Source organism: Embiotoca jacksoni, unplaced genomic scaffold (assembly GCF_022577435.1).
Source record: "Embiotoca jacksoni isolate LCO1_2020_lvr unplaced genomic scaffold, fEmbJac1.0.p SCAF_14, whole genome shotgun sequence".
NCBI classification, from domain to species: domain Eukaryota; kingdom Metazoa; phylum Chordata; class Actinopteri; family Embiotocidae; genus Embiotoca; species Embiotoca jacksoni.
The window spans coordinates 3,082,947-3,108,141 of NW_027185274.1; the positions used below are offsets into that span (position 1 = coordinate 3,082,947).

Sequence of the window (25,195 nt, forward strand, 5' to 3'; positions counted from 1 at the left end):
GCAGGGACTTGTCATCTGCTCGCCTGCCTTCCCACATCAGAGACCGACAGAGCCTTTTTCTTGACTGGGCAGAGGGGAAATGTGGAGACAGCTCTTAAAATTCTACCACCTGAACTCTCCCTCTGACTTGAACTGTCATCACCTCTCTCTTTGATTCTCACTAAGTATTTTCACAGTCCAGGAATTTAGGTCTAGCCCCCTGTGCATGCTTGTGTGGCACAGCATGCCCTCGTGCACCTGCTCCCAAGTTGCTGCAGGAGTTTTGAAGAAGAAGGAAACACATTTTGATGTTCTACTCACACAAATGTTTTCTGTTTGGCCAACAATTTACCGAACTAAATTTGTCTTGTTGCGCTATAGACGGATGCCTTTTTGGTTGCTGCCTTCTTGAAACCAACAACACAAGCGCAAGAGAAAGGCTTACAGTACACATACAGTGTATGTATGTACTTTAATGCAAGCTGTAGCATGTCTACTTAGTTTGTCACTGGATAGTTTATGGGGTTGTAGGTCACATGATAGCCCTGATCATAAATAGCATCCTATACTGTATATAGCAGAGTAATGACAGTAGTAGTAGTGACTGGCTCTACAATGCAATACAAATACAATGCTGGTTATTTATTACCATATCATCTGCATAGATAAAAACTGTAGAGGATCCCGATGTTTTTTGTCTGGAACGTGCAGTTTTAGCTTTTTGGCATATTATGTATTTAAAAGTTTGGAGACGGTTCCTGTTGTGTATGAATGGTGTGCAGCACAGTAATGTGTACAATAACTTTTGTGGGTATTTTTTTCCAAGTTATGTCGCTTGATTAACCTCAGCATCTGAGTTTCACACTTTTGAGGCCATTGATTCATGTGCATTTGTGAGTCAACTTGGACTAACACAGAGAAACCACAGCTGATTTTGTGTCAAACTCTGGAAATCAGCAACACAGACCCTGGAAATACATCAGAATGATGCAGTGAGCCGATTGAGGTGTTTTGATTGGTATTCGCTTTTCAAGAGGGGCAAAACGTCACTGTTCAAAAAGGTGCGTCGGGCCCGTCGACTGTCACTTCCCACCCCCTACTTGGCCAAAAATTTAAGACAAACTTAGATGTGCGATTACTGCTTTCAGTCCATGGTGAAATCACAAATGCTCATGACCCAGCAATCACAAAAACACAGATGCTGATGTTGATTTGACAAGAGTCTCTTATTTGTAGGGTTCATTCTTAAAAGCAGTTAGGTAAAGATTAAAAAGTCAGCCCGATACTCATGTGGTTAACATGAGTTAACTAGCTCCAGGTGATAAAATCCTCCACTGACTGTTTTCACTTGCCTTTGTAGCTTGAAATATCCACTGTGTTACCGCTGTGAACTGCATTATGAGCTGTGCAGAACTCAAAGCTTGACAGGTACATCAGCACTTCTTTCAGAAACAGTTCATTCTGAACGCTGTAAAAAAAAGGTCTGTATTTATCCTCTTGGTTTCTGTTGCTTGTTCTATATCACCTGATATTATTCAGTTCATTTGATATGTTCATATAATTTCATGGAACTGGAAGTTGGTTATGCAACTCTCATCTCACTTCAATACAATAACCACAGTAGCTCTGCACATTTAAAGACACATCCTTCGAAGTGCTTGCTGATACGGTGCCAGGAGGCAGATAGTCTGGGGAGCAGAGTTATACAACTACAAGGTCACATTTGGATTCACATATACCAAACCATGCCAAATCCATTCTTTCCTTTTTCTTCATGCTTCACCTGCTTCCCCTCCTAAACACTGTCACTATTCCCTTCCCTTCTTCCTGCCCTCTCTGAAGACGTCCACCTATCCACTTAGTCCCACCCTGACAGATGTTATCAATTTAGGCTGTGGCCAGAGAAACCATTAAGGGTCCCAGACAGAGGATAAAAAAAGAACAGCAGAGGAGAGGGGATTACCGAGACGCTGTGGAGCGGGAATGATACGGGTGATAAAACCGCTGATCATTCCACTTTACAGAGACTGGTCTTTATGTGGTGTCAGCTCTCTTTGCCCACTCCATGCAGCCCTTCCTTGCTCTATAAATCTTCACTCTACTTTATTTGCGTCATTTCCAAAACAGCAACAGATGAGAGTGGAGCAGCACAACTGAGCTGGAAGTAGGATCATTACTTAAGTGTAAATGTGAGAGATTTACTGCCTCTGATTTACTGCACATGTGCATCCATGCCTGTGAGCCTCTATTCAATATACTGTAAAATACAGATATATCTATTCCTCAGTGTTTGCATGTATGTAATCATCAGCTCTTCTACCTGCATGCCTGCTGCTGTGATGAGGGAAGCCGGGGCGGCAGAGTAGCAGTGTGTGATTACACACTCGAGGAAAGAGGAGAATGAGGCAAGATGAGTGTGCTGCTCTTTGCTATCTGGCTGCTACACACCTCTGAACATGAACACGCTCTGCCAGGTCAGAGGGTAAATATAGGCTGACTGTGAGAGAAGTGCACAGCCAGCACTTACTCTCCGAGGTGAGGGAAAGAGGTTGAGCAGGGAGAACACGTGTTTATTAGAAAATAGGAGAGTGAAAAATGTGCAAACACACACACACACACACACACACACACACACACACACACACACACACGCCCGCAGCTGGAGAAGCTTTGTCGTTAAAGTGAGTTACACCAAGAAGTTTGAGGGAAAGAGTATATCTTCTGCACATTAATGGCCAATGCAGTCTCGTAGAGTTAACTATGTCCTGTATATCTGCAGGGGAAATGTGAAGGACTGTATCTTTGGGTCCTAAATTGCGTCTCTACTGTCCATGCCTGTTTTTGAGTCTATCACAGTCTTTGTACTTTCTTGGGCGATGTTTACATCAACAGTAGACCTGCAGGTCAAAATGTAACCCTCACATTCATTGTGATGGCACAGAGGTCTTCATCAAAACAAATCAAGCTTTGCTGATTCATCTGGCAAGATGCTGCATTGGCCAATCATGTGTGCAAATGCACTTTCCCCAAAGATACTCTATAACATGAACACGTTATTTCTGCTATTTACCTCTGAATTGTCATGATGAAAATTAAAACCGTTGTCTCTGTAGCTGAGTATTATGAACTGCTGTGCAGCATTTTTTTTTTATACCTTTTAAAGTTTTTACAGTCACATATTTGTCATTTGCAAACACTGGAAGCAGGGCTGGCGTTGGATTGGATCAGCAGAAAGGACACTTTGCCTGTGATTGATTGTTACATTGTGGGTGGGTTAGGATAAAGGTTAAGAGATCTCTTTACTGACAGTGAAACAATCAATCACAGCAGTGTAACGTTTGGTCAACATGTTCTCAGTCTCGATGCGTCAAATACTAATGTTTTATGAAAGCTGTTCACATCTCATTTAGATGCACAAGGTGCCATGTGCCTTACTAATAGGTACCAAACACAACGTGGTTAGGTTTAGGAAAAGATCATGGTTTGGGTTAAATGTGACACGGTCAGTGTTTGGCGTTAGGCACAACAACCACTTACTTAGGGTTATGAAAAGATCATGGTTGGGTTACTTAAAAGAAACCCATGTTGACTTTACTTTTATCATGAACTTGAACACCACTCTCCCAGGTGAAAGTCCTGGGTTTGTTTGAACTCCTCTTTGTGCAGACTTTCTTCGCTTGTACTTTGTCACATGATCTTTTTTTAATCTGGTAGTGCATAAGACATGAGGTACCTTGTGTGTATCTCTTTGATGCCAAAAGCTGACAGAATGACAGTATGTGATGCCCTGGGAATGACAACAGTCTGGTTTAGCGTATGCTTCCCTCCCTCTGCTCCAAACATTGTACCAGCCTTGAAGTACATACTTCCACCAATGAAGGGCCTCTGATTGGAGTGCATGGTTTGGGTTTTTTGATTTTTGCGTTCACAGTGAAAAAAATAAGTAGGACAGACTGTCACTCAGTATTTGGACAGTTTTGGTGATGTAATCATGAGTTATGAAAGCTACAAAAAACAAATGTGGATTCTCTGCTCTCCTTGAGCAAGATCTGATGCACTTAACCTTACCTTGTTTTTACTGATCCTCCCTGCTCAGAGAGAAATTATTTATTTGGGTCATTATTAGTTCATAATGTAACTAAAATTGCTTATTATAATTATAGATGATCAGGTAGATACAACATACAAACCACGGCAGAGTTGGCTTAAAAGTGAACCGAGAATTTAAACTACATTTGAAATAAAATTCAAGTATTTTCTATTTTATTGTTTGTTGTCATCTTCAGACACTGAAACCCTTCTACCTCAAACTGATTAACATGTGTTGTCATGTGCAGCTGCTTATGGCATTTCAAAGTGGGTTTAATTACAAATTTAACAGATTGGCTGACGCCCTAAAATCTTGTGCCACCACACTAGAGTGGCTTCTTTGGATGAATTTATGAAATATGATAATTCTTAATCAAATTTATTTGCTGTGGTCAGAGCAGAATCTGTTTCCATTAGACAATGCTGACTGGCCAGTTAAGTGTTATGAACCATGAAATTAAATCATTAAATTGAATTAAATACTGCAGAATATCCCCATTCTGTTTCGAGCTGACAAATCTATTTTTGATTTACTTTGCCATCTCACTCTTATGTCATATCATGTCTGAACTCTAAATCACCATCTGACTGTTTCTCTGTAAAAGCCAATCAGTAAGAGGCCGAGACGACAAAGTGTCCTCTTTCTTTTCTTTTTTTATTCTGAAAACACATTCAGAGCTGATAGACATTAAATGAGCTCTTCTTTGCGACATGTCTGCGATCAACATGCTGGACACTTAAGCCGCGGTGCTTTCAAAAGCCAATCTCCTGTGGCTAATGGCTTATGTTAAGATTTCAGTATCGCCTCTACAACTATTTACTGAGGCTTAAGCTCCCGACAAGAAAAGCAGAAACCCTCCCTGAACTCCCCTTTCTTTTCTAGGCCCTTTTAATCCTCCGAAAGGCATCCACAGTGTTCAATGAAAGAAGTGCGAGGAGGAGGAGGAGGAGAAAGAGGAGGATGAGGAGTATTGGGAGGTAGGGGGTCACCAGCGCAGATGAAAGTGACACGAGATGACCTCCTCGTGCTCCCACATGGAGAGAGATATCTCTATCTGAGGCTAAGCATCACTGAGCAGTGTCATTTGGGCTATCACATCAACGGGATGCTGTAGTGTGTGAAAACGTGCCCTTTCTTCTACCCTTGTGCAATTAGTGGCAGCTATCAGTTTGGAGGACAGTTTAATTGTGCGCTCTCATTCAGGCTCGTTCACTCGTTTGTCAAAGGCAGACTAAGTGCTCTTCTTAATTACATTGTTCATTCAAGGCCAGAGAACATGGTCCACACTCAGCGACTTCCTCAGCAGTGTTATACTTGAACCTTCTCGCACACAGAAGCAGCAGATTACCTCACATTACTGTGACTTTTCTATTAAAACTTTACTTTCAGCTACACTTTATTTAGATTTTTTTTTAATCACCCACAGGATGAATGAATTCTGCACCATCATCATCATCAGCAGCTCTGCCCACTCACCTTGCCAGCAGGCACCGACTGTGAGCTGCACATCAATCTGCGACGGGTGGATGGGCCAGTCGTCTGTCACCAAGTAGGGGTCATAGGTCACTCCGTCCACGTAGAGCGTCACCACCGGGAACTCCACATTGATCACGTAGTAATGCCACTCCTTGTCACAGATCTAAAAGAGGGAAAGATGAAGAGATACAGTGTCATACATGGATATACCATCCTCAGCTTTTATTAAAAAGTTGTTCAGGGAAGTCATTCATATCCTCCATACTAATGAGGATATTATGCAACACTGCTGCTGTTGGAATCACTTTTTAAAGAAACTGTTAGTGAAAAATACTTTTTATTATCTTCCTTGCTGAGAGTTCTCTAAGATTTTGGAGCTCAACTTGAGGGATGACACTATTATACCAGAACATGTGACCTCATTTGGTGTTTTCATCATGATGATGATGATGAGGGTGTTGGGTGTTCATTCTGGTTGGAATCAGGGCCACAGTATGGTGAATATCATTTTCATATCAAACCTGTCATCACCTCTTATGCTCAGAAAATAAATATCTGCATTCTCATTTTGTATTGTTTATCACAATTCAAAATAAAATAAAATATAATACAATACAATATAATATAACATTACATAATACAACAAAACGGAGTAACCCCTGTGTTATATCACGAAAATGTTAAATAATTCAAAACTATATGATCTTACAATAACTGGATTAGTTCTAAGTCTGTACTTGATGCACAGCAGCATTGTTGCCTCACACCAACAAGATTCTGGGAGTTTGCATGTGATTTGATTTGTTTTCAACATGCCGGGGGGGGGGGGGGGGGGGGGGGGTTGCCTAATGGGAGCATTCATCAATACCATGCGATCAATCAATACAGCACAGTAAGACTACTGATATTTCAGTATTGAGTCATGGTTGGGGGGGTCAAAGATTGTAACTTGGTCAAACCTCAGTCAGATAAAAGATCAATGAGTCAGTCAGGCTACACTAACATGTTCAAATAAACAACCCCTCGGCTCCTGCACTCTCTCTGCTACTGGGGGATGGGGAGGAATGACGGGAGCAGGCTAACCAGAGGGAGGGTCAGCTTGCTCACGTGGGGGATGACATCCCCCCTTTCAGTGTGTGACATTTGTAGGCACATCGGCAGTTTTTTCCAGAGTACTGCTCAGATATAAATAGTGCAAGTAACCTGAATCCTGAACACAGAGGATGTGTTACAAATGGCGTACAAACTAACTCCCTCTATTTCAAGTGCATAGGTGTGTTCATACCGACAACTATGGAAACATGCAGTACCCAGATGAGGCACTCAAAACGGTCCTAAAATTTAGTGTGAAACAACGGACACTTTCCACACTCTATGGTCGCCATTATAGCTATAGAGTGGAAACGGGAGGGACCACCGACCTAAAGTATTTTCAAACTGCAGTGTGTGTTAAACAGAGGGCACGAGAACACATTCATTTTTGAGTAAAACAATTAAAGCAGATATGTTGGCAGTCTGAATTTTCAGCAGTTCAAAACAACAGGCCTGAGATGGCTTTCAATGCACACAATATCATTTGTAATGTAATTATAAAATGTAACTTATGCAGCTAGTTTGTCTCTCGATTAAATAACTAACAAAATATAAAGTTTGGTGACATCATGAAGTAGTGTGGTATGATGGGAGTTGTTGGATTATAAAATAGTGACTATAGTTCATGTTAGCTAGTTAGCTGATCTATTGTGTTTCCCTGGAAATTATAGTAAGAAGAGGAGATAAGGTGGATATGACATCATTGACAGGTGACCTGGACCATCACTGTTTCCCCGGTCTTCTCCTTTCCTTTTTTGTTTTTTGTGCTTACTGTCCGTTTTTTTTTTTCTTTTCATCCGTGGGCTAGATGTCCTCTGCTGCTCATATACCTCAGTTCTTCATCCAATGTGCTACTAATCCTTCATGGCCGCTAAGACCGTGTATCTAATTAGTTTCTTTGAGCCTGTTACTTATGTTTGTCTCTCATACTTGGGATCATTGCCTGCTCAGTTGCCGCCCTCACCCGCCTCCATCTCTGCCTGCTCTGCATGCTTCAACTCGTCTGCTTTTTCCCTCAGCTCCCCGGACACTCACTGCCTGCCCTCTCCCTCCAGTCAGCGCCAGCATTCTCCTTCTTTCCTCAGCAAGAATCAATAAAAATCCTCTTTAGGGTTTCCTGTCAGTGTCTGTATTTGGGTGCTGTCCTCAGTCCAAACTAAATGACTGTTATTCGTCTGGGTTTGAACATAGTTTGAAATATTTGGGTTAGCCCGGCAGAATATATAACCTAGGTCTAGTTATTTTTTAGGCATTAGTGGAAAAAGAGTTACACATTATACCTTCAAGTGAACAATGTGTAATTATCCTGTATAACGTTCCTTTGTGTGGTATGAAGGTATAGAGGTAATGAAACAACAGTTTTTAAAGTATATCAGTGGCTTGTACAGACTCAGAAAACTGAAAACCATGTCAGTCTTGGTCTTAGTCAGGTAATGCAAAGCTCCCTGGTTTTAATGTCATTCTGCTGCCATAAACTGCTTGGCACTTATCACTAGAAGCACATATGTCCCTGACAGAAGATTGATTGACACTTAGGCATCACTGATGGTGATGTAGCTAGCCTTCTCTTGATAATGAAGGCTTTTAAATGAGGCTGATGATGAGGATGTGTGGGAGATGTAGACATAGGATTATGTTCTGACACTCTCCAATGTTTTTTTTTATTTTTAAAACTCCATGTGACTTGGAAAACACATGGAGGTAAAAGTCTTCATCATTACTGACACACCGCATAAGTCAGTCAGTCTCTCCTGTCATGACCTGCACAGACCACAAACATGAATAAAAAACAGTTTGTCTGAAGTATTTAAACTTTTCCTCAAAAAGTGAATTTAGAAAATGTCCTTTGACAGCTACTGAGATCATTTTGTACCAGTGAAAAGAAACATGATGTGATGTTTCATTTGGGCTATCACAGCTTGCTTCCACTTTATTTGAAAAAACATGTATTTTTAACATTAATTACTGGCTTGGAAAGAGTTACCTCTGTGCTAAATGCTCACTCGAATGCATTAGCACATCACCTGTTGAACCTCTTCTGAAAAATGCTTGACTGCACCACTCTTCAGCACGCTTGACCATTTACCCTGCCTCGCTGTGCATTTCAATGGATTGCACCAGCCCACTTGTGCCCATCTGTCTGTCATCGCCTTTCCCTTTTCTCTGCTTATGCTCTCCCCTCGGCACTGACAACGCTCATCAGGCCGTGCTTCACCTCTTCCTCTCAGCTCCTCTGATAGAACCTAGGACAGCCTTTGAACACTTAGCCTTGAGTAACCTCCCTCTCTAATGAAGAGCGCTCTGCAGCCTGTGCTTATTAACACTGTGCGAGCACAGCAGATGGGAGTTCTAATCAATCCGCTTCATTTTGCCTGTTATTGAGGTGCTAGATACAACATCTGGCCTGTTGGTGAACGTTCTGCACAGCTGCTTAACACATATGTGGCGTGTCGATCTGCTGAGTCGGTGCTCAGAGTCGTTGGGGGGGATAATGTGGTTGGGGTTTTGATGGTCCTGCAGATGCGACTGAAATTGATGGGATTGACTTCGATTCACTAGTTAGGATTTGAGGACATGCATTAACATGTACAAACAGACAGCAGCCCGACACCTGCTTTGTGTTGACAGGTGTCCAGGATGCACACTGAGCACATTCTGATCATGGCTCGTACTCTTTATCTTTAACGTGTCTCATGCATTATCAATTGAATGTTATAGTGTCTTTAAAAAAAAAAGTTAAATCTCATTACTCGGCTGCCTTGTGTAAAGCAAGTTATGTACACTGGTGTATGCACATTTACACATGCAGACTATCCTCTGCTATTGTTTTCCCATTTTAGGATGTTCAGTATTTCAAAGGGAGCTCAGGCCCATCTGAGATCTGAGCACCTAGTGGGTGACCTCCTCTTGCAGGCTTCAAAGGAGAAAGGATACGGTGTTCGTGCCCGAAAGGGGGCTGCCTGAGATGGGTTGTGATGTCAATTGGAGGTCCCTCTCAAGGACAGAATAATGTGGCCACACATGTCAATAGAAAGCAGAAGGGGTGAGCAGAGAAAAAAGAACAATGTGTATACAGTATTCTTTGTAGCTGCAGATGGCTAATATTTTGTTCAAAAATTGGAATGTCAGTAAATGTTTGATGAGTGTAAAATTAAATGCTTTTAAAAGCTCTCAAGGCAAGAAAATGGAATTAGACAAAACGTCCTAATGACACTCTCATCTGAGGTAACACCTTCACTTTTGATATGTTATTTTTTATATACTGGACACCTCAGAAATGACGATATACGTGATGATATATAGTCATAGATTGATTTTTTGGTACCACAAACAGCGAATTGAAAAGATCCTTCATTCCTCCTAAAATGTAATGAAATTAAAAGAACATTTCCAATGTATATCTGCAGCTTTTGGTACTTAATAAAATAATGCAAAAACAAAAAGACAAATTATTGCTTTTTCAACATAGAATATTTTAAAATGGCCTCAACAGATTTGCTGATATCTCGAGAAAAGATTCTAAATAACTGGATTCCAGTGATATTTCAAACAAACTGTGTTGTTTCTTGTCTTCAATCTTGTAATCAGTTATTCGGCCTGTTTAAATGGAGAAAAGTGGCCACTGCTGTTTGGTATCAATGTGTGCACAACACTGAACATGGACCAGAGGAAGCAAAGCACAGAGCTGAAGGTCAGAAATATAATTATAGACAAGCATGTTAAAGGTAAAGGCCAGAAGACAATCTCCAAGCAGCTTCATGTTTCTGTGACTAGTTTCCTTCGGGCTGCTTTGTGCATTTGTTCACAAGGTGCCTGGAATCTGTGCAGCTCACAATTAAATCAAGGCACTCTGGAGTAAAATGTGCTGCACAGTGTTAGAAAACTCTGTCTCAGTCACAGGTCCTGGATCCTCCAACAGAATAATGATCCAAACAACACAGTTAAAATCAACCCAGAATGGACAAGAACAAAACACTGGATCGTTCTGAAGGGACCTTCTATGAGTCCCGATTTGAATCCTAACCAACATCTATGGAAAGAGCTGAAACATGCAGACTGAAGAAGGAACCCTTTAAACCTGAGACAGCTCAAGCAGTTTGGTCTGGAAGAGTGCACCAAACAGAAGTGTCACTACAGAGCTCTACAAAAGTAATTTATTAATGGTTCTCTGAAGGTTGTGCAACAAAATATAAGGTTTTGTCATTACCATTTTATTTGTTTTATGAAAAATCTAAATCTGATGGTTTTTTTTTAATTGAATATGAAATAAACAATGATGGAGACCAATGACTTTAGTTAGTTTCAAATTATTACAGAAGAACTTGTAGATTTCTGATTTTTATGTGCGAGGGTACCAACATTTTCATCCACGACTGTGCTCACATCAAACATGAGAATGTAGGAATTGATGTGACTTTGACAGTGGTGCTTGTTGTTGGCGGATGAGCTCCAACACCAGAGGAACCACAGGGTTCCACTCCTTTGGGCTATGAAGAGAAATTTGAGGCTGCAGTGGGTAAATGCTCACCAAAACTGGACTTTTTCCAAGACTGGAAACATTTAGCCTGATCTGCTGAGGCTGCAGATAGTAGGGTCACAGTTTGGCATCAACAGCGTGAATCCACGGATTCAACCTGCTTTGTATCAACACTCCAGGCTGCTACTGGTGGTGTAATGGTGTGGAATGTCTTCTTGGCTCACTTTGGCCCTTCAATACCAGGCAGTCATTGTTTGAATGCCACAGCATATCTGAGTGTTGTTGCTGTGGAGGATAGAATATTTCCTTCTGATCAAGGTCAGAAGTTGTTCAATATTTTGCCATTGCAACATCTCCTGCACAGTGTTTTGTGTGTCTGAAAAGTCTGCAGACTTCTTAAATCATATTTCATCGTCTCACCAGTGTGTGAGGAAATGTGCCCACGCCAACACAGCCCCTTGTGTTATTCTCTTTTTCAGCGCAGTGCTGTTTTCTGTCTGTATGTTTGACTACTGTACCGCTGCTCTGAAAACACATTTGTTTTCTGCTGTGCCTCATGTCTCATTCACCATATTTCCCCCTCACTTAAGAATTCAACCTAATTTTACATTATTTGAAAACTTGAAACACTTTATAATACAGGCTGTGTAAATTCATCACAGGAGCTCATAAAAAGCTCACCAGATCCAGCTGATGAAGTAAACCTACATTTTATTTGTTTATTGGCCCATCTGTTAGGGGAGCCAGACTCACTGTAGGTTTAACTAATCCCTGGGTATACATTATGTTTTAATATGACCAGACTGTCTTTGTTGTTATTGGTTTGAATAGACCAAAAATAACTACATGACGTGATTATGTGTCTGTCAACCGTAAAAAAAGGATTGGAGCTTGAGAGAACAGGTGCACTGCTATTCATGAGAAGACGCCAGCTGGATATGCATGAAGAAAATTTGTTCTGCGTGTGTGTGTGTGTGCAGGGGTTGAAATCAGTATCCATTACAAAACCTTAGAAATGGAAATAACTCAGAGGACCATCCATTAAGGTAAAAGCGCAAAGCCTAACACTAGTCAATAAAGCCACAGGCCTGTGTGTGTGTGTATGTGTGTGTGTATGCATACAGTCTGTGTCTGAGTGAGAAGGAGCGAGTGATTCCACAAGGGTACAGCACTTGTAATAACACCCACCCGCTAAAAGTCACATGCACGAATGCAAAGACATCAATCTGGCACCATTAAGTGTCAACTTCAAAAAGTTCAAAGCCAAAGTTAAAGTTTGGGAGAGCACTGCTGGCTCGCCTTGCTTATGAAAGCAAAGCAAAAAGTTTTGTATTCCCCAATCCCTCCACTTTCCTGTGTCTCTGCCTGATGCAAATTGACAGACGGAAGGAATAAATGAAATAAATAACCACACAAACAAAGGAGAGGGAGGATGTGAAACAACCAGAGGACAAAGAAAAGAAAGTGAAAGAGAGTGAGAGAGGTAGAGAACGGAAACATCACACATCAAAGATCCATAGTCATCTCTCGGGGCACTCGACGGCGAGAAGAAAACAAAATTGCTATCTGCCCTCCTCTATCCCAGCCTCTCTTTTGCTCGGCAGTTTATTTGTTGTCTTTTCTTCTTTGGCTGTCTCTCCATTAGAACTTGACTGTGGGAGTTGTTGCCTCAAGTTCTTTGGAGTTGAAAGTCTGAAAGGAATCTGCCACCCAACCCAACCTTTTAACTTCAAACACGAGATGGAGAAACCAGATAGAAAAAGGTAGAGAATGAACAGAGATGAAGTGATGTGTGATTGGAAGGTGGCATGCCATAGAGATGATGGTAAGGGAAGGAGGAGGGCTCGAGAAGAAAGAAAGGGAGGAAAAAAGAGGAAGGTGAATGAAATAAGAATGGCTTTCATGAGAAACGTAGGAAGAGGGTAGAAGAACTGGGAGGAAAAATAACTTTCATTGAAAAACATGCCGACAATTCAGGAAAATCTTCAAAACAACAATTATAAAGGAATGAGCAAATATAGAAAAACAGTTCAACACTTTCTTTACTTGCTTTTACTTTCTTGTTTAGAGTCAGAAAAGAAGCTGAATACCTCTTGACTGTGAACACAACTTCAATTTTCCGCTGTGATTATAGTCTGGATGCGCTGCTCATATTAGCAGTGGTCTCCAATATACTATAGTTGAGTATGTGTATGTTGAGAATCAATTTGCGACTCAACGTAGCTCTCAGAGGAAAAAAAAAGGTCAGAGACTGCTGGTCTGGAGGTATCATTAGGTCAAAACTGCAGTTGTTCAGTGCTTTGGTTTTTGACCAAAGCAAAAATAATGTTATTCTTATCAGTATCAGCAGTACTCCTGCAAGAAACTTCACTTATCTAACAACAATTATCAATAATCTCAGATTTTTTTTACAGGGTTATTGAAGTGGAAATGATGTGTAAGAGTGATCTGATAAAAAGATGCCTTAAAGTCAAATCACTTGATGTCAAATGACTGAGGAAACAGACGGAAAAAGATGGTTGAAAGAGGAAGTAAAAGAGATGGAGGGATGGAGGGGGGAGGGGGGCTTGTAGGGCATGCTGGTGGAAGGATCCACAACAGAGATTGATGAGCTTTGGAAATAAGGTGACTTTACCGAGGGTTGGGGAGAAGAAGGAACCAGGGAAGGATGAGAACATTATGGTGCAGGAAAGGGTAATGCAAAAGTATAAAATAAAGGGATTTGATCGGTACTAAATGAACCTGGAAATAATCACATCATGACAGAGGAGATACAGGAGGACATCAGTGTAACATAGCTTTCTACCTTTTAAATCCATAAAAAAAATTTTTATGTTCTGTCTATCAGGAATATTCAGTGCTTTGATGCTAATTGATATCTGAAAGCAGAAGACTGATGCCGACTTAAGCATAATAAAAGAAAAAGCAAACAGAAATCCAATTGTTCATCGTTTTATCTTAACAAGAAAGTAGACTACATAAAAAAAGAGTAAAACAGTTAGAAAAATAATTTAATGGAGTCAATGACACAGAAATATGGGTCAAATACAAGTTTGCTAACGGGGTCTAGCACTCGACATCATAAGCTACTGGTCATACCTGACCAAATAAGGCTTTAGGAGCAAAGTAACTCAGGAGTAAACACCAAACAAATGTGTCTGGTCACATCAATTGCTTGGATTTGATTTTTTCACACCTTTTCCAGCAATAAAAATGTGTTTTTATTGGACCCCAACATGCATTTCCTGCCCTTACATGTAATTATACCAGAATTTGCAGACAGTCCAAATGCTAACAGCTGGTTCCACAAATTGTGTAAAACTCAGACATTTAAAAAAAAAAAAAGCGTTGTCACAGTGGTATATTGGTTTGAACTGTTGCCTCACAGCAAGAAGGTTTTGGGTTTGACTTTTGTCCTTTGTGTGTCGAGGTTACATGTTCTCCCTGTTCCTGTGTGAGTTTTCTCTGGGTGCCCCTGTTAGGTTAATTGGTGATTCTAAATTGCTCGTGTGTGTAAATGAGAGTGTGAGTGGTCGTCTTTCAATGTCAGCCCTGTGATGGCAACCCGTCCTGGGTGTAACCTGCCTTTGCCCAAACTCAGTTGGAATAGGCTCTAGACCCCCGTGGCCTGGTGCAGGATACAGCGGGTATATATAATGGATGGAGGGATGTCTAACACCTCAATGAATGTTGGTATCATTAAGGCAAAGGCTCTCATGCAGGCTGGTTTGTCTGGCCTTAGAAATACTTTGCCTCCACATTCATTAGCAAAAGTGCTGTTTGCAAACACATAATTGCCATAAATCATCGTCAGCTCGGTGTCAACATGGAAACCATTATCATGTCAATTGTAAGCATCCAAAATTAGTTGTCTGAGAGCCTATAATTACAAAAATAGAAGAAACAATTAAAAGAGAGTGATAGCGAAGGAGCGGTTTCTGGTATGTGTGTGTAATGTGCGTGTATAACGGATGTACTGTATGCATGTCTGTGTGTATGGGACAAGTACTTGAAGGTGACTATGAATTACAGGCAGGCAAAAGTGACTAATTAGAGTAGCAATTATAAAGCTGCTCCCGGCAGAGACTATGAGTCAACAGCCAAATGACCTCTCCACAAGCTCATAATAGGCCACACACACAAATAGACACACACACAAGTACCTGCAAGCATACACACAAATGCACAGACACAAACACGTTCTAATATCCATCAGGTTTTTAGGCTACATGGCCATTTTAGAGAGACTAATCACATTGACTTCCTTACCCTGCTGGATTTATATAGAGCAACAGAGTGGTTAAAAATATTGTTTAACACTGCAAATTTGGGGTCCTTTTGGTGGTTCAGTGGTGTAACATACATACAGTGCCATGCACACAGTATACAATGTCCTGATGCTACAGATCATCGGCCTGTCTATTTTTGTCCTCGAATACGAGGTGCGATCAAAATGTCCTAGGACTGTTTCTGTTGCGCCCAGGCAGGGGGAAGCTACAACCTTTGTGAATAAGTATTCCAAGTTACGTCGCTTCATCAATATCCGCACGAGTTACATTTTTTGTGATCACTGGACACATCAAATTTGTGTTAAACTTTAGAAATTGTCAACCGAGACCCTTGAAATGCTTCAAGAAAGCCTACAGCAATGAAGCCATGTGCTGGGTGAGGTGTTTAGAGTTGCATTCATGTTTCAAAAAGGGAGGAGCATCAGTGTCCAAGATGGCGCATCAGGTCAGGAGCGCAACCAAGAGCATGCTGGTGGTTTTCTTTGATATTGGTGGGGTTGTGCACCATGCATTTATCCCCCAGGGTCAGACTGCCAACGCAGAGTTCTGCTGTGATGTTCTGAGGCCTCTGAGGGAAAACACTCGGTACAAATGACTTGAATTGTGGGGCGAAGGCAATTTGGGTTCTCCAACATGACAATGTGCACGTTTTTTTGCCCACAACTACACATTCTTTGCTCCCCACCAGCCCTACTTGCTGATTTTGACTTCCTGCAACTTCTTTCTGTTCTCCAAACTGAAGTTCAAGGTGAAGCGTCACTTTTGACACTGTGGATGAAATCCAGTGTGAATCACTTGTGCTTGATGCTCTTACAGAACAGTAGTTCCAGGAAGCGTTCCAAGTGTGGCAGGAGAGTTGGGAGTGGTGTAACGCTGCACAAGGGGGACTGCTTTGAAGGGGATAGCGGCCAGATTTCAATCAGGTACGGTTTTGGGGCTTTAAAGCTGCAGTTTGTGAATTTTTTTAACGCACCTCTTTGTAGTTTGGTTTCCTCGATGGGAAAAGACCAAAACAATCCATCCTTTCCCCTTAGTTCTGGTTCCTTTGGGGTTTACGCTGATCAAGTCCAAATGACCAGGAGTTATGAATGTGAATCAACATGAATAAACAAGAAACTCTTTCATGGAACAGTTTTGATAACCTACTTAACTGTTATCATTAGTGTCAAGGTTTATTGGAATGCCTGACAGCAAATCATACAACTTTTCTCTTTTGGTGATTATAAAGACACAGACAGACACTAGGCCATTGACTGTTATGTGAACTACATGTGTCTCACCTCTGTGAATTAGGGCCATTCCAGCATGGTTGGTAAGTTTGCTACTGTTAGATCAATTTTTTTTATTAGTTAACAAATCTGATTGTTTTCCTTCCTCTTGGTAAATGTATAGCTACAATTGCACTTTCTACTCTTTTCTATGTGGGATGGTGCCTGGAAATTGCTTTTAATTTGAGTTGATGTTTTAAAAAAGCTTTTTAAGTGATGGAAGAACAAAAGCCCTTGTATTTTTGTACCCTGGGAAATTAAACCACTTTGGTACACAGTCATAATGCAGCCATCACGCAGTGGAAAGTGCATTTTGTTATCAGCCTCAACTAAAGATTTAATATACTATTTTCTTGCCAGTTGCCATATCTTGAGGTTCACTTAATATTGCGGCAGCCAGGTTTGTCCTCTGATTACCCTACATGACTCAGAGGGCACGATTTTCACAGTGTGTTTGTCATAGAAAACCAGTATTCATGACATTAAAGTCGCTTAAGAGGAAAGGCTTGGCCTACTATTTTTATATTCTATGAAATAGCCCCACTGGAAGTTTTAAAAGTTAAATCAAATTTAAAAATTGCCTATAGATGCTCTTTTTAGTGCCCATATTGCAATTATATTTTATATTTCACTAGCTTTTTGTGGTCATGAATGACAATTACTTAAAGCCCTCGAGTGCAGTCCAATTTTCTGTAAGTCACTAGAATCATTTTCAGCATCAGTCTGCCCTATATGATCTAAGGTTGTAAATTGTTAAATTAAAATTGGGAGAAACGTGAGGCTAGGGTACTGTATTGGATGACAGGTGCATGCCATTGTTCTGAAAACAGCTTGATGGCACTTACCTAAAGCCCACTGATTTGATCCACAACACAATTGTTATCCACATTTCATGCAGGCAACTAAAGTCAGTGTAAAGCAGTAATAAATATATGAGTTTGGCACAACACAGAAAAATGTCACAAAATCAGCCAAATTTCAATGATTAAAAAAATTCGGCAAGTATGTAAAATTAGGTTTGAAAATAGTTATAAAATTCTGTCTGTTCTCAGCCTCTGAAATGTTGGGGGCATCTGCTGAAAGTGCTGAAACCACGCTTAACTGTGTGACAGGTGAAGCCTCTCTCACTTGTTTTAATAGCACACTAAACTGAACAAAAATGGATGCTCCATCCAGCAGGTTTATGGGACTTGTACAGCCATTCATGTTTGATTCACCAGATTACTATGGGACAGCGAGTCACTCACTTTTTGAACTGACAAAGTACTAAGAGATACCAGCACAGCAGTATAATAACTTTTGGCCGATTCATCATGGAAATGACCATGGTTACCAAAATAATTGGCATAAATATGTACATGCTTATCAGTTATAAGATCACTCCATGGACAGATTATTTTTAGTTTTCGTTTGCTTTCACACCACAAAACGACAACAAACAGCTACTTCCTGTTTCTCTCATGTAGGACTGAAGGCAGACTGGATGCTACAGTGAATCACCTCTTGAGGTACAGGGTGGTATTAGTGGATGGGACAGACTGGGTTAGAATGCTAACTTCAGTAGATATCTCTGCAACACAATACACAGACGTCTTTGACATGACGCAAAAACTGTAATTTCTTTACAATGTTATTCATTTTTGGGACTTGCAAAAACAAATTTGCAATCTAAAAATCGCACATATTGTACTTTTGCATCATGAATGTGTAGGTGTTTAGTGCAGTCTGCACCCTGTACACTTATAAACTATACTGTACACAGTTTGAGCAGATTTCTAATCCCCTCCAAATACTTGTTAACAGGAGTGGTGTTGATTTGTAGGACAGTTGTTAATTATGTATCAGAAGTGCTCCTTATTAGTTTGTATGTTTACTTAATAATGTCTTATGGAGAAACAAGTCTATTTCAAAACAGGAAACAAAAGAGGAAAAAAAAGACAAAAAAGACAAAACTAATCAGATGGAAATGAAAAAACAAGGTCAACAGCAAATGTTTATAATGCAGCAGGAAGACATTTTCATACTGCTGTGTTATCTAAAGGAAAACAAAAGCTACTGAGTAACTGCAGAATGGTTTAATACCTGCACTATGTCAAAGGGGCAGCCACATTATCTCATCATGCAGGTGTGTAGTTAAACTTCTTTCCCACTGTTGTGCACATTTGCTTTTTACCAAAACATTGCCTATCTGACTCTGCCTCTGAGAAAATAAAGAATAAAATCCCTGCTTTAATCTAAAATGGGCTTTTCTTGCTCATTATAAGAAATGCTAAATGGGGAGCATGTTAGACCAAAAATATAAAATATATGAAAACACCTTTATGTTACTTTATAAGTACTGTGGTTTATGTCTAACAAACTAAACCAACCAACATTAGTCAGTCAGCACACATAGAGTCCTTTAACTTTGTTGCTGTCTAAAAAAACCCCTCAAAAATATTTGTTTGTGCTAGTTTTGGAAACACTTTGGCCCACATGATTCTTTGGATCCAAGGGCTCTAAAGCATTCTGCATTGGGTCCGTTAGCAAACAGAGAATATTCAGTTTCAGAAAAGGGGATTACCACATTTCACCCCAGTTGATCCCTGCTAGGAAACTCAGGCATCTTTGCAGCTGCACCACAAAATCTATGTGCTGTAGCTCCAGCTGTAAACTACCACTGTCCGTATTAGAATCCCACATTTGAGCAATGACACCAATATTTTGTGAAACAGGTTGTAAACAGGCAATATCTTGACATCAGAGGTTGATGATGTGAACCAGACAACATGTGACAAATCTTAAATTAAACGTGTCTGACCTTAAGCCCTCTATTTCATTATGTTCTCCTTTTATTCTGACTGATATGCAAACATGCTGCAACGCTAAACCATGCTGCTACATTCAAATCAGACAGAAACCCTCTCATCAAAGTTTGGAATGGGACCCAGATAGAAATGCAGTAAAGTTAAAATTTGGCACCCGGGGCTTGACAGTGTGTACAGTATGTGCTGCGTTTAATTGGAATTTGTAAGGAGGCATAGCTGGGGCCTTGAGGGTTGGGAGCCTGACTGGTTTACTCAAATTAATCGCAACTTTGGGTTGCACTGAGAACGAAACAATAAAATTCATGGCTATGTTCAGGCCAATGTTGGCCATGAAGGGACGGTCGCATTAGCCAGTAATATAAAGTGCTTTCAGAGCAAACAGCTCTGTGGTCTCCCTGAACGAAACTACACACTGAAGAGCTCCCCAAGATCTACATATGTTCAAGGGCTTTTTTTCTATTTGCATTCAAACCACCAACAGGATCACTAAAATGTTGGAAGCCAGCTGACGGTTGGCAATGTCTCCTCTGCATGACACACAACAATAATGATAGTCGATTTGTCCATGTTTTGTTTCTATAGTCATTGTCCTAGCTGCGGCAGATGGGGGTTGGCACGTCCCTAGTTTGGGGAAGCAACTTAGCGATGTACCACTGTGGTCAGGCTCACCAACATATTTTACTCACCTAAGAAAAGACAGCCAAACAAAAAAAAATCACTATCAGTTTAAAAATACACTATATTTAGAACATTTGTATTTATTTTTCTTGCCATCAGACAGCCCTTTCCCACGGGGGAACTGTGCCATTGTATCACTCTCTTCCAAGCCACCAGACTCCCTTGACAAAAACAGTAATTTTGCCTCGCAGTACACAGAAGTTGGTGCTGTGCCACTCATTGGTGTTGATTTGGGTCATGTGTTAAAACAGGACCAAGGTCACACAATAACACAAACTAAGTCACTGATCAATACAGCGATTGATCAGCAACTCCCCTGTTCTGCGAGGTAAAATTACTGTTTTGGTCAAGAGAGTGTTTCAACAGATCCCCTGTGGGAAAAGACTGTCTGATGGTGTGGGGAAATGGTGAACCGCTCATTGTATAATTGGCCACTATAGTTCCTCTTGTGCTGTGAAAGTAGCTACCCCAAAGGAGGAGCTAAGAAGAACTACAATTTTTCTCAATTGAATAAAGGGGGTACTTCCTCCAACAGCTTGAACTGTTTAGAACTATGAGAAAGTTCCTTTATAGTCTAAAAGCGCTTATAATGTTAGCATACAACCCTATTATCTTAGCTATCTTGTATGAATCCATGTGAGCTAACTGGCTTCATATTCATGTTCTTAATATCTTATGGTAATATTTGTGTGACATTCAAACAAGTCCTATTTTAGGGTTTTTTAAATGTCCCACTTTGGCTACCTCCTTGTTGTGTGGTGAATCTGATGGAAAAACAGCGATGTCGGCTGGCAACAGAAAGTACAGGGATCTAAAGAGATATAAAGCATACAGTAAGCCATAGGAGGCAAAGTGCTGATTTCCTGTAAGGCCTAACTTTTTTTTTTTTATTAATACATATACAGCATAATGCTGGATTTGCTATAGCATAAATCTGGCCCACAGTGAGTCATTGTTTCCTGGAGCTAATTGTCAGCTGCTGTCCATGCTACTTTACAAAACAGCAGTAGATATTGCAGTAGAGAAGACTGTGACTTACTATGAGGGAATGTGGATATCAGGGTGAGGAAAAAGAGTCGGGTAACAGAGAGAGAGAGAGAGAGAAGAGATTGGGAAACAACAGCAACTTCGGCGAGGGAGGAAAAAAATAAATAAAACACGGTCCCATAGGTTTAAACCATCAGTACAAACCAAGCAGTGGTGAAAGTTGCCACAGACCTTTAGCAGAGTGGTGGAAGGAGACAGACTGGAGGGAAAACATTGTGTCATCTCGCCTACTGCCACACTACATCCATCACACGCCTCCTCTTGATTATCTAAACCCTGACAACCGGTACACTGCCGATACTCCTACGCCAAATTTACCAGCCTTCGACCAGGCTCACTTACTCCTCTGCCTCTCCGTCCTTATCTCTTCTTCAATTCATCTCTTTTTTTTGCATCCCTTTCTCTAACCACACTTAAGGTCAGGGTGGGATGTGCGCAATAAATCTTCACTGCAAATTCTGACAGCCACCCTCAATCCAGGAAGTACTTTAGCCACTCGGAGGCAAGAGTAGCACTGCACATAAACTTTCCCTCTTACAAACTTTTTGGGTAGGCAGAAAGTCTGGGAGGAGAGTGTTATTTGGTGAGAAAATGAGACAAATTGGTGGGAAAAAACAAAGAAAGTGAGAGGGAGGAAAGGGCGAAGGGTAAAGGGAGAGATTTGCTGGGAGAGAGGAGTAGATTCAGCGAACCCATGTTGTCCAGATTAATATGATGAATAGCAGAGAAGAGCTGCTTTTACTGCGCTATTATTTTCTTTTATTTGGCTTTTGTGCTCCCATTTACCACAAAAGGATATCAAAGGTCTCCAATATCTCAGACACCCGCACACAAACACCTCTTCACACACTGAGGGCAAGAAGATGTATGAGCAAGTGCACAGCTGCTACAGTACATATGGTACTACAGTACACATGAAGTACACAAAGGCCCACACACTACGCAGTACTAATACTGAGTGACATATACGGTTAAACATATACTTTTCACATTTATCTTCCTACTTTTACTTGTACTCACACACTCTCACATTCACAGTTTACACTATTTTAAGCTATAGTCAAACTAATTACACACAAATGAAGACTCAAGGCTTTGAATGCTCAAATGCCACATTGATTAATGATCAGTAAGAAGGAGTCATGTAGGATTTGCAATTAAATGGGCCTGAAGTCTTGAAACATAACTGCTCATAAAAGACATTTCTCAAATGACTTGAGACTTTACTGAAACTTGACACTTAAACTAATCACTAGTGAGGTTAGACTATTATTTTACTTTATCTCAAATGACTTGAAACTGGACATCAACTTCTAATAACTTGAGATTTGACATGAGCTTGTTGCTAATAACGTCCAACTTTACTTGAGCTTTGAGACATAAAATCACAGGACATTTGTTGTCTTAAATATGCAAAGCTTAGTGCAGATTTAACAACATTACACACCAAACAAATTCTCAAATAACAAAATTATTTACCATAGAAAAAACACGCACTTTTAAGACTCACCATGAGTGAATGTTGCGACCTGCGTTCGCTCCGGTCACCAAACTGGGTATGAGCTCAGTCAAATTTGAAAGGCATTCATAATTTATAGTTTACATCACAATTTCTTGAGGGGCTTGAAATGTGATGTCACAAAGGATTAGAGACATCGCTTGAAGTAGTAATTAATGACATGAGATCTGACTTGTTCTTATCAAAAAGACTTGAAGCTTCTTTTGGACTTGTCACTATGACTTGAGACATAACTAAACATTATCTTCAACGACTTGAGACCTGTTGTAGTCACAAAGGATTAGAGACACGACATGGACTTGTCACTAATAACTTGAGACCTGACATAATGTTGTCACTGAGGACTTCAGACTTTACTTGAACTGGTCTCTAATGACTTGAGACTTAACAGTGACTGAGGCCGGAGACATACTGGCTTTAAACAACGTTTTTGTTTGTACATGATGGCTGCCTCGTGTATCCTGCGTCCATTTGGTTGGTTGAGTACATCCTCAGAAATGAACACAACGGGTTCACATACACATGACCTGGTGGGGTTGTGTCAGGGCAGTATGGAGGTGTGACAGGAACCTGTAGAACTAAGTGGAAACAAGTCTGAGACCGTTACGTCCATGCATGGTGGAAAATGATGGAGTGGAAGGGGAGACTATGCTGGTTTTGTCCTCCTGTGACCTCAATCAGCGGAGGATCTACTAACTATATTCTTGTTTCTTTGGTGTGCCCTCCAGTAACACGCAGAGTACATAAGCAAGTATGTAAGCAATAACTTTTACGGTTTTCAACACTAACACGTGGTTCAAAAGCAAATATATCCAGCCTCAAACAGCTCTGATTGATACTCACTAAATAAATATAAAAATACCAAACCCACATATCTGTACCACCCTGCATGGTACTGATACTTTCTCTCTCACACACACACACACACACACACACACACACACACACACACACACACACACACACACACACACACACACACACACACACACTCACTCACTCACTCACTCACTCCATCCCAGAGGTAATAAAAGCCATTGCTCTTCCACTCTGTCATTTAGTGGCCTCTCCAGCACTGTTTCCAACTATCTAAGACCTACAGTCCGTCCCACTCTCATAAAAGAGGAGGGGATATTATCCCTGGATGCTGGGATGTGAAAGAAATAAAAATAATGGAAAACTACATGGAACTGGCTTTCAGAAAGTGTGTTTGTAATAAAGGCTGATTTCATTTGAGAAGCAGAGCGTGATGGCGGAGGTTGAGAGATGCCTCGGCAGAATATGATGATGCTGTCAGTGATGAATGAGTGATATCATACTGAGAGGATTGCAGAGACAAAACCTGCCTTCTCCAATTTTATTTATTAAGTTATTATTTTGCATATTATTTTGTCTCCTTGTATAGTGTGTGACTGCGTGGATCTCACATCTGTCTATCATCCTGTGTGTGTTTGTTGCTCACCAAATTGGACAGTTTGAGTGATATCTATTGCTTAGTCTATTTCTCCCAGCCATTTCCCTCAGTATGTTAAACATTGTATATTGGCGTGTGTGTGTCCCAGTAGGAAGCCATTTCTGACATTTAGTTTTTCTTCTGCCTCCATCTTTCTTCTCTTCCCCTATTTTTCTGTCGATCTTTGTCCCCCGAGGTGTTTTTCTCGTCCATCTACCTTTTCCATCTCTTTTATCATTCCTTTTTCTTTCTCCGTCCTCTGTCTCTACCCCTTCATCTTTCCATGGTTATTGATTCCTCCTGTCAATAACATCCTCTAACTGAATACAAACAAGGCCATCTGCATGACTGCCAATCAACATCAAAATTCCAGGGGCTGCTATTCAAAATAATCCACTGTTTTAATGTGGATACGTGCTGTGTGAGGGAATGGAGATTGTGGCAACAGATGAATTTCAGAGGGATTTTCACACAGAAGAACTGCACACACACACACACACACACACACACACACACACACACACACACACACACACACACACACACACGCCGGTAAAACACCTGTAGGGGCTTGAGAAAAGAAGGGGAGCGTTATATTTTGTGTGCAGCAACGAGGGCAGAAGGTGGACGGACAACACAAGAATCAGGATTGAATCTGTTTGAGGCAAAAGTCTGCATGGACGTTAAACAGTCAGGAAGATGTTTGACAAACCTGTGTCAGTGTGTGTGTGTGTGTGTGTGTGTGTGTGTGTGTGTGTGTGTGTGTGTGCCCATCAAGCTCTTTGGAGCCCGTTGGTGCAGTGGAGCTCTAAATTTAGCGGGCTCTTTAGTCAGAGTCATCTATCATTCAACATGACCCCTCCCATGAGGAGAGAAATGCGGTGTGTGAATGTGTGTGTCTTACAGAAAGAAGGGAAAATAGCAACACAGATGAGGGAAGAGACAGAGAGACCTGCTAAATGTTTGCACGAGGGTTTTTCTGCCCTCTTTTCAATCACTGCCTATATTAAACACATTGGT

General features: G+C 40.8%; 1 protein-coding gene across 1 annotated transcript in view; it reads right to left on the reverse strand.

Moving 5' to 3' along the window:
- LOC138197027 (calsyntenin-2-like) overlaps window positions 1-25,195 on the reverse strand; it is a 271,940-nt gene that overhangs the window by 30,764 nt on the left and 215,981 nt on the right. Inside the window, exon 9 of the mRNA XM_069147486.1 lies at window positions 5,546-5,708. Coding sequence (XP_069003587.1) covers window positions 5,546-5,708 — 163 coding nt within the window. The remainder of the gene's footprint in view (window positions 1-5,545; window positions 5,709-25,195) is intronic.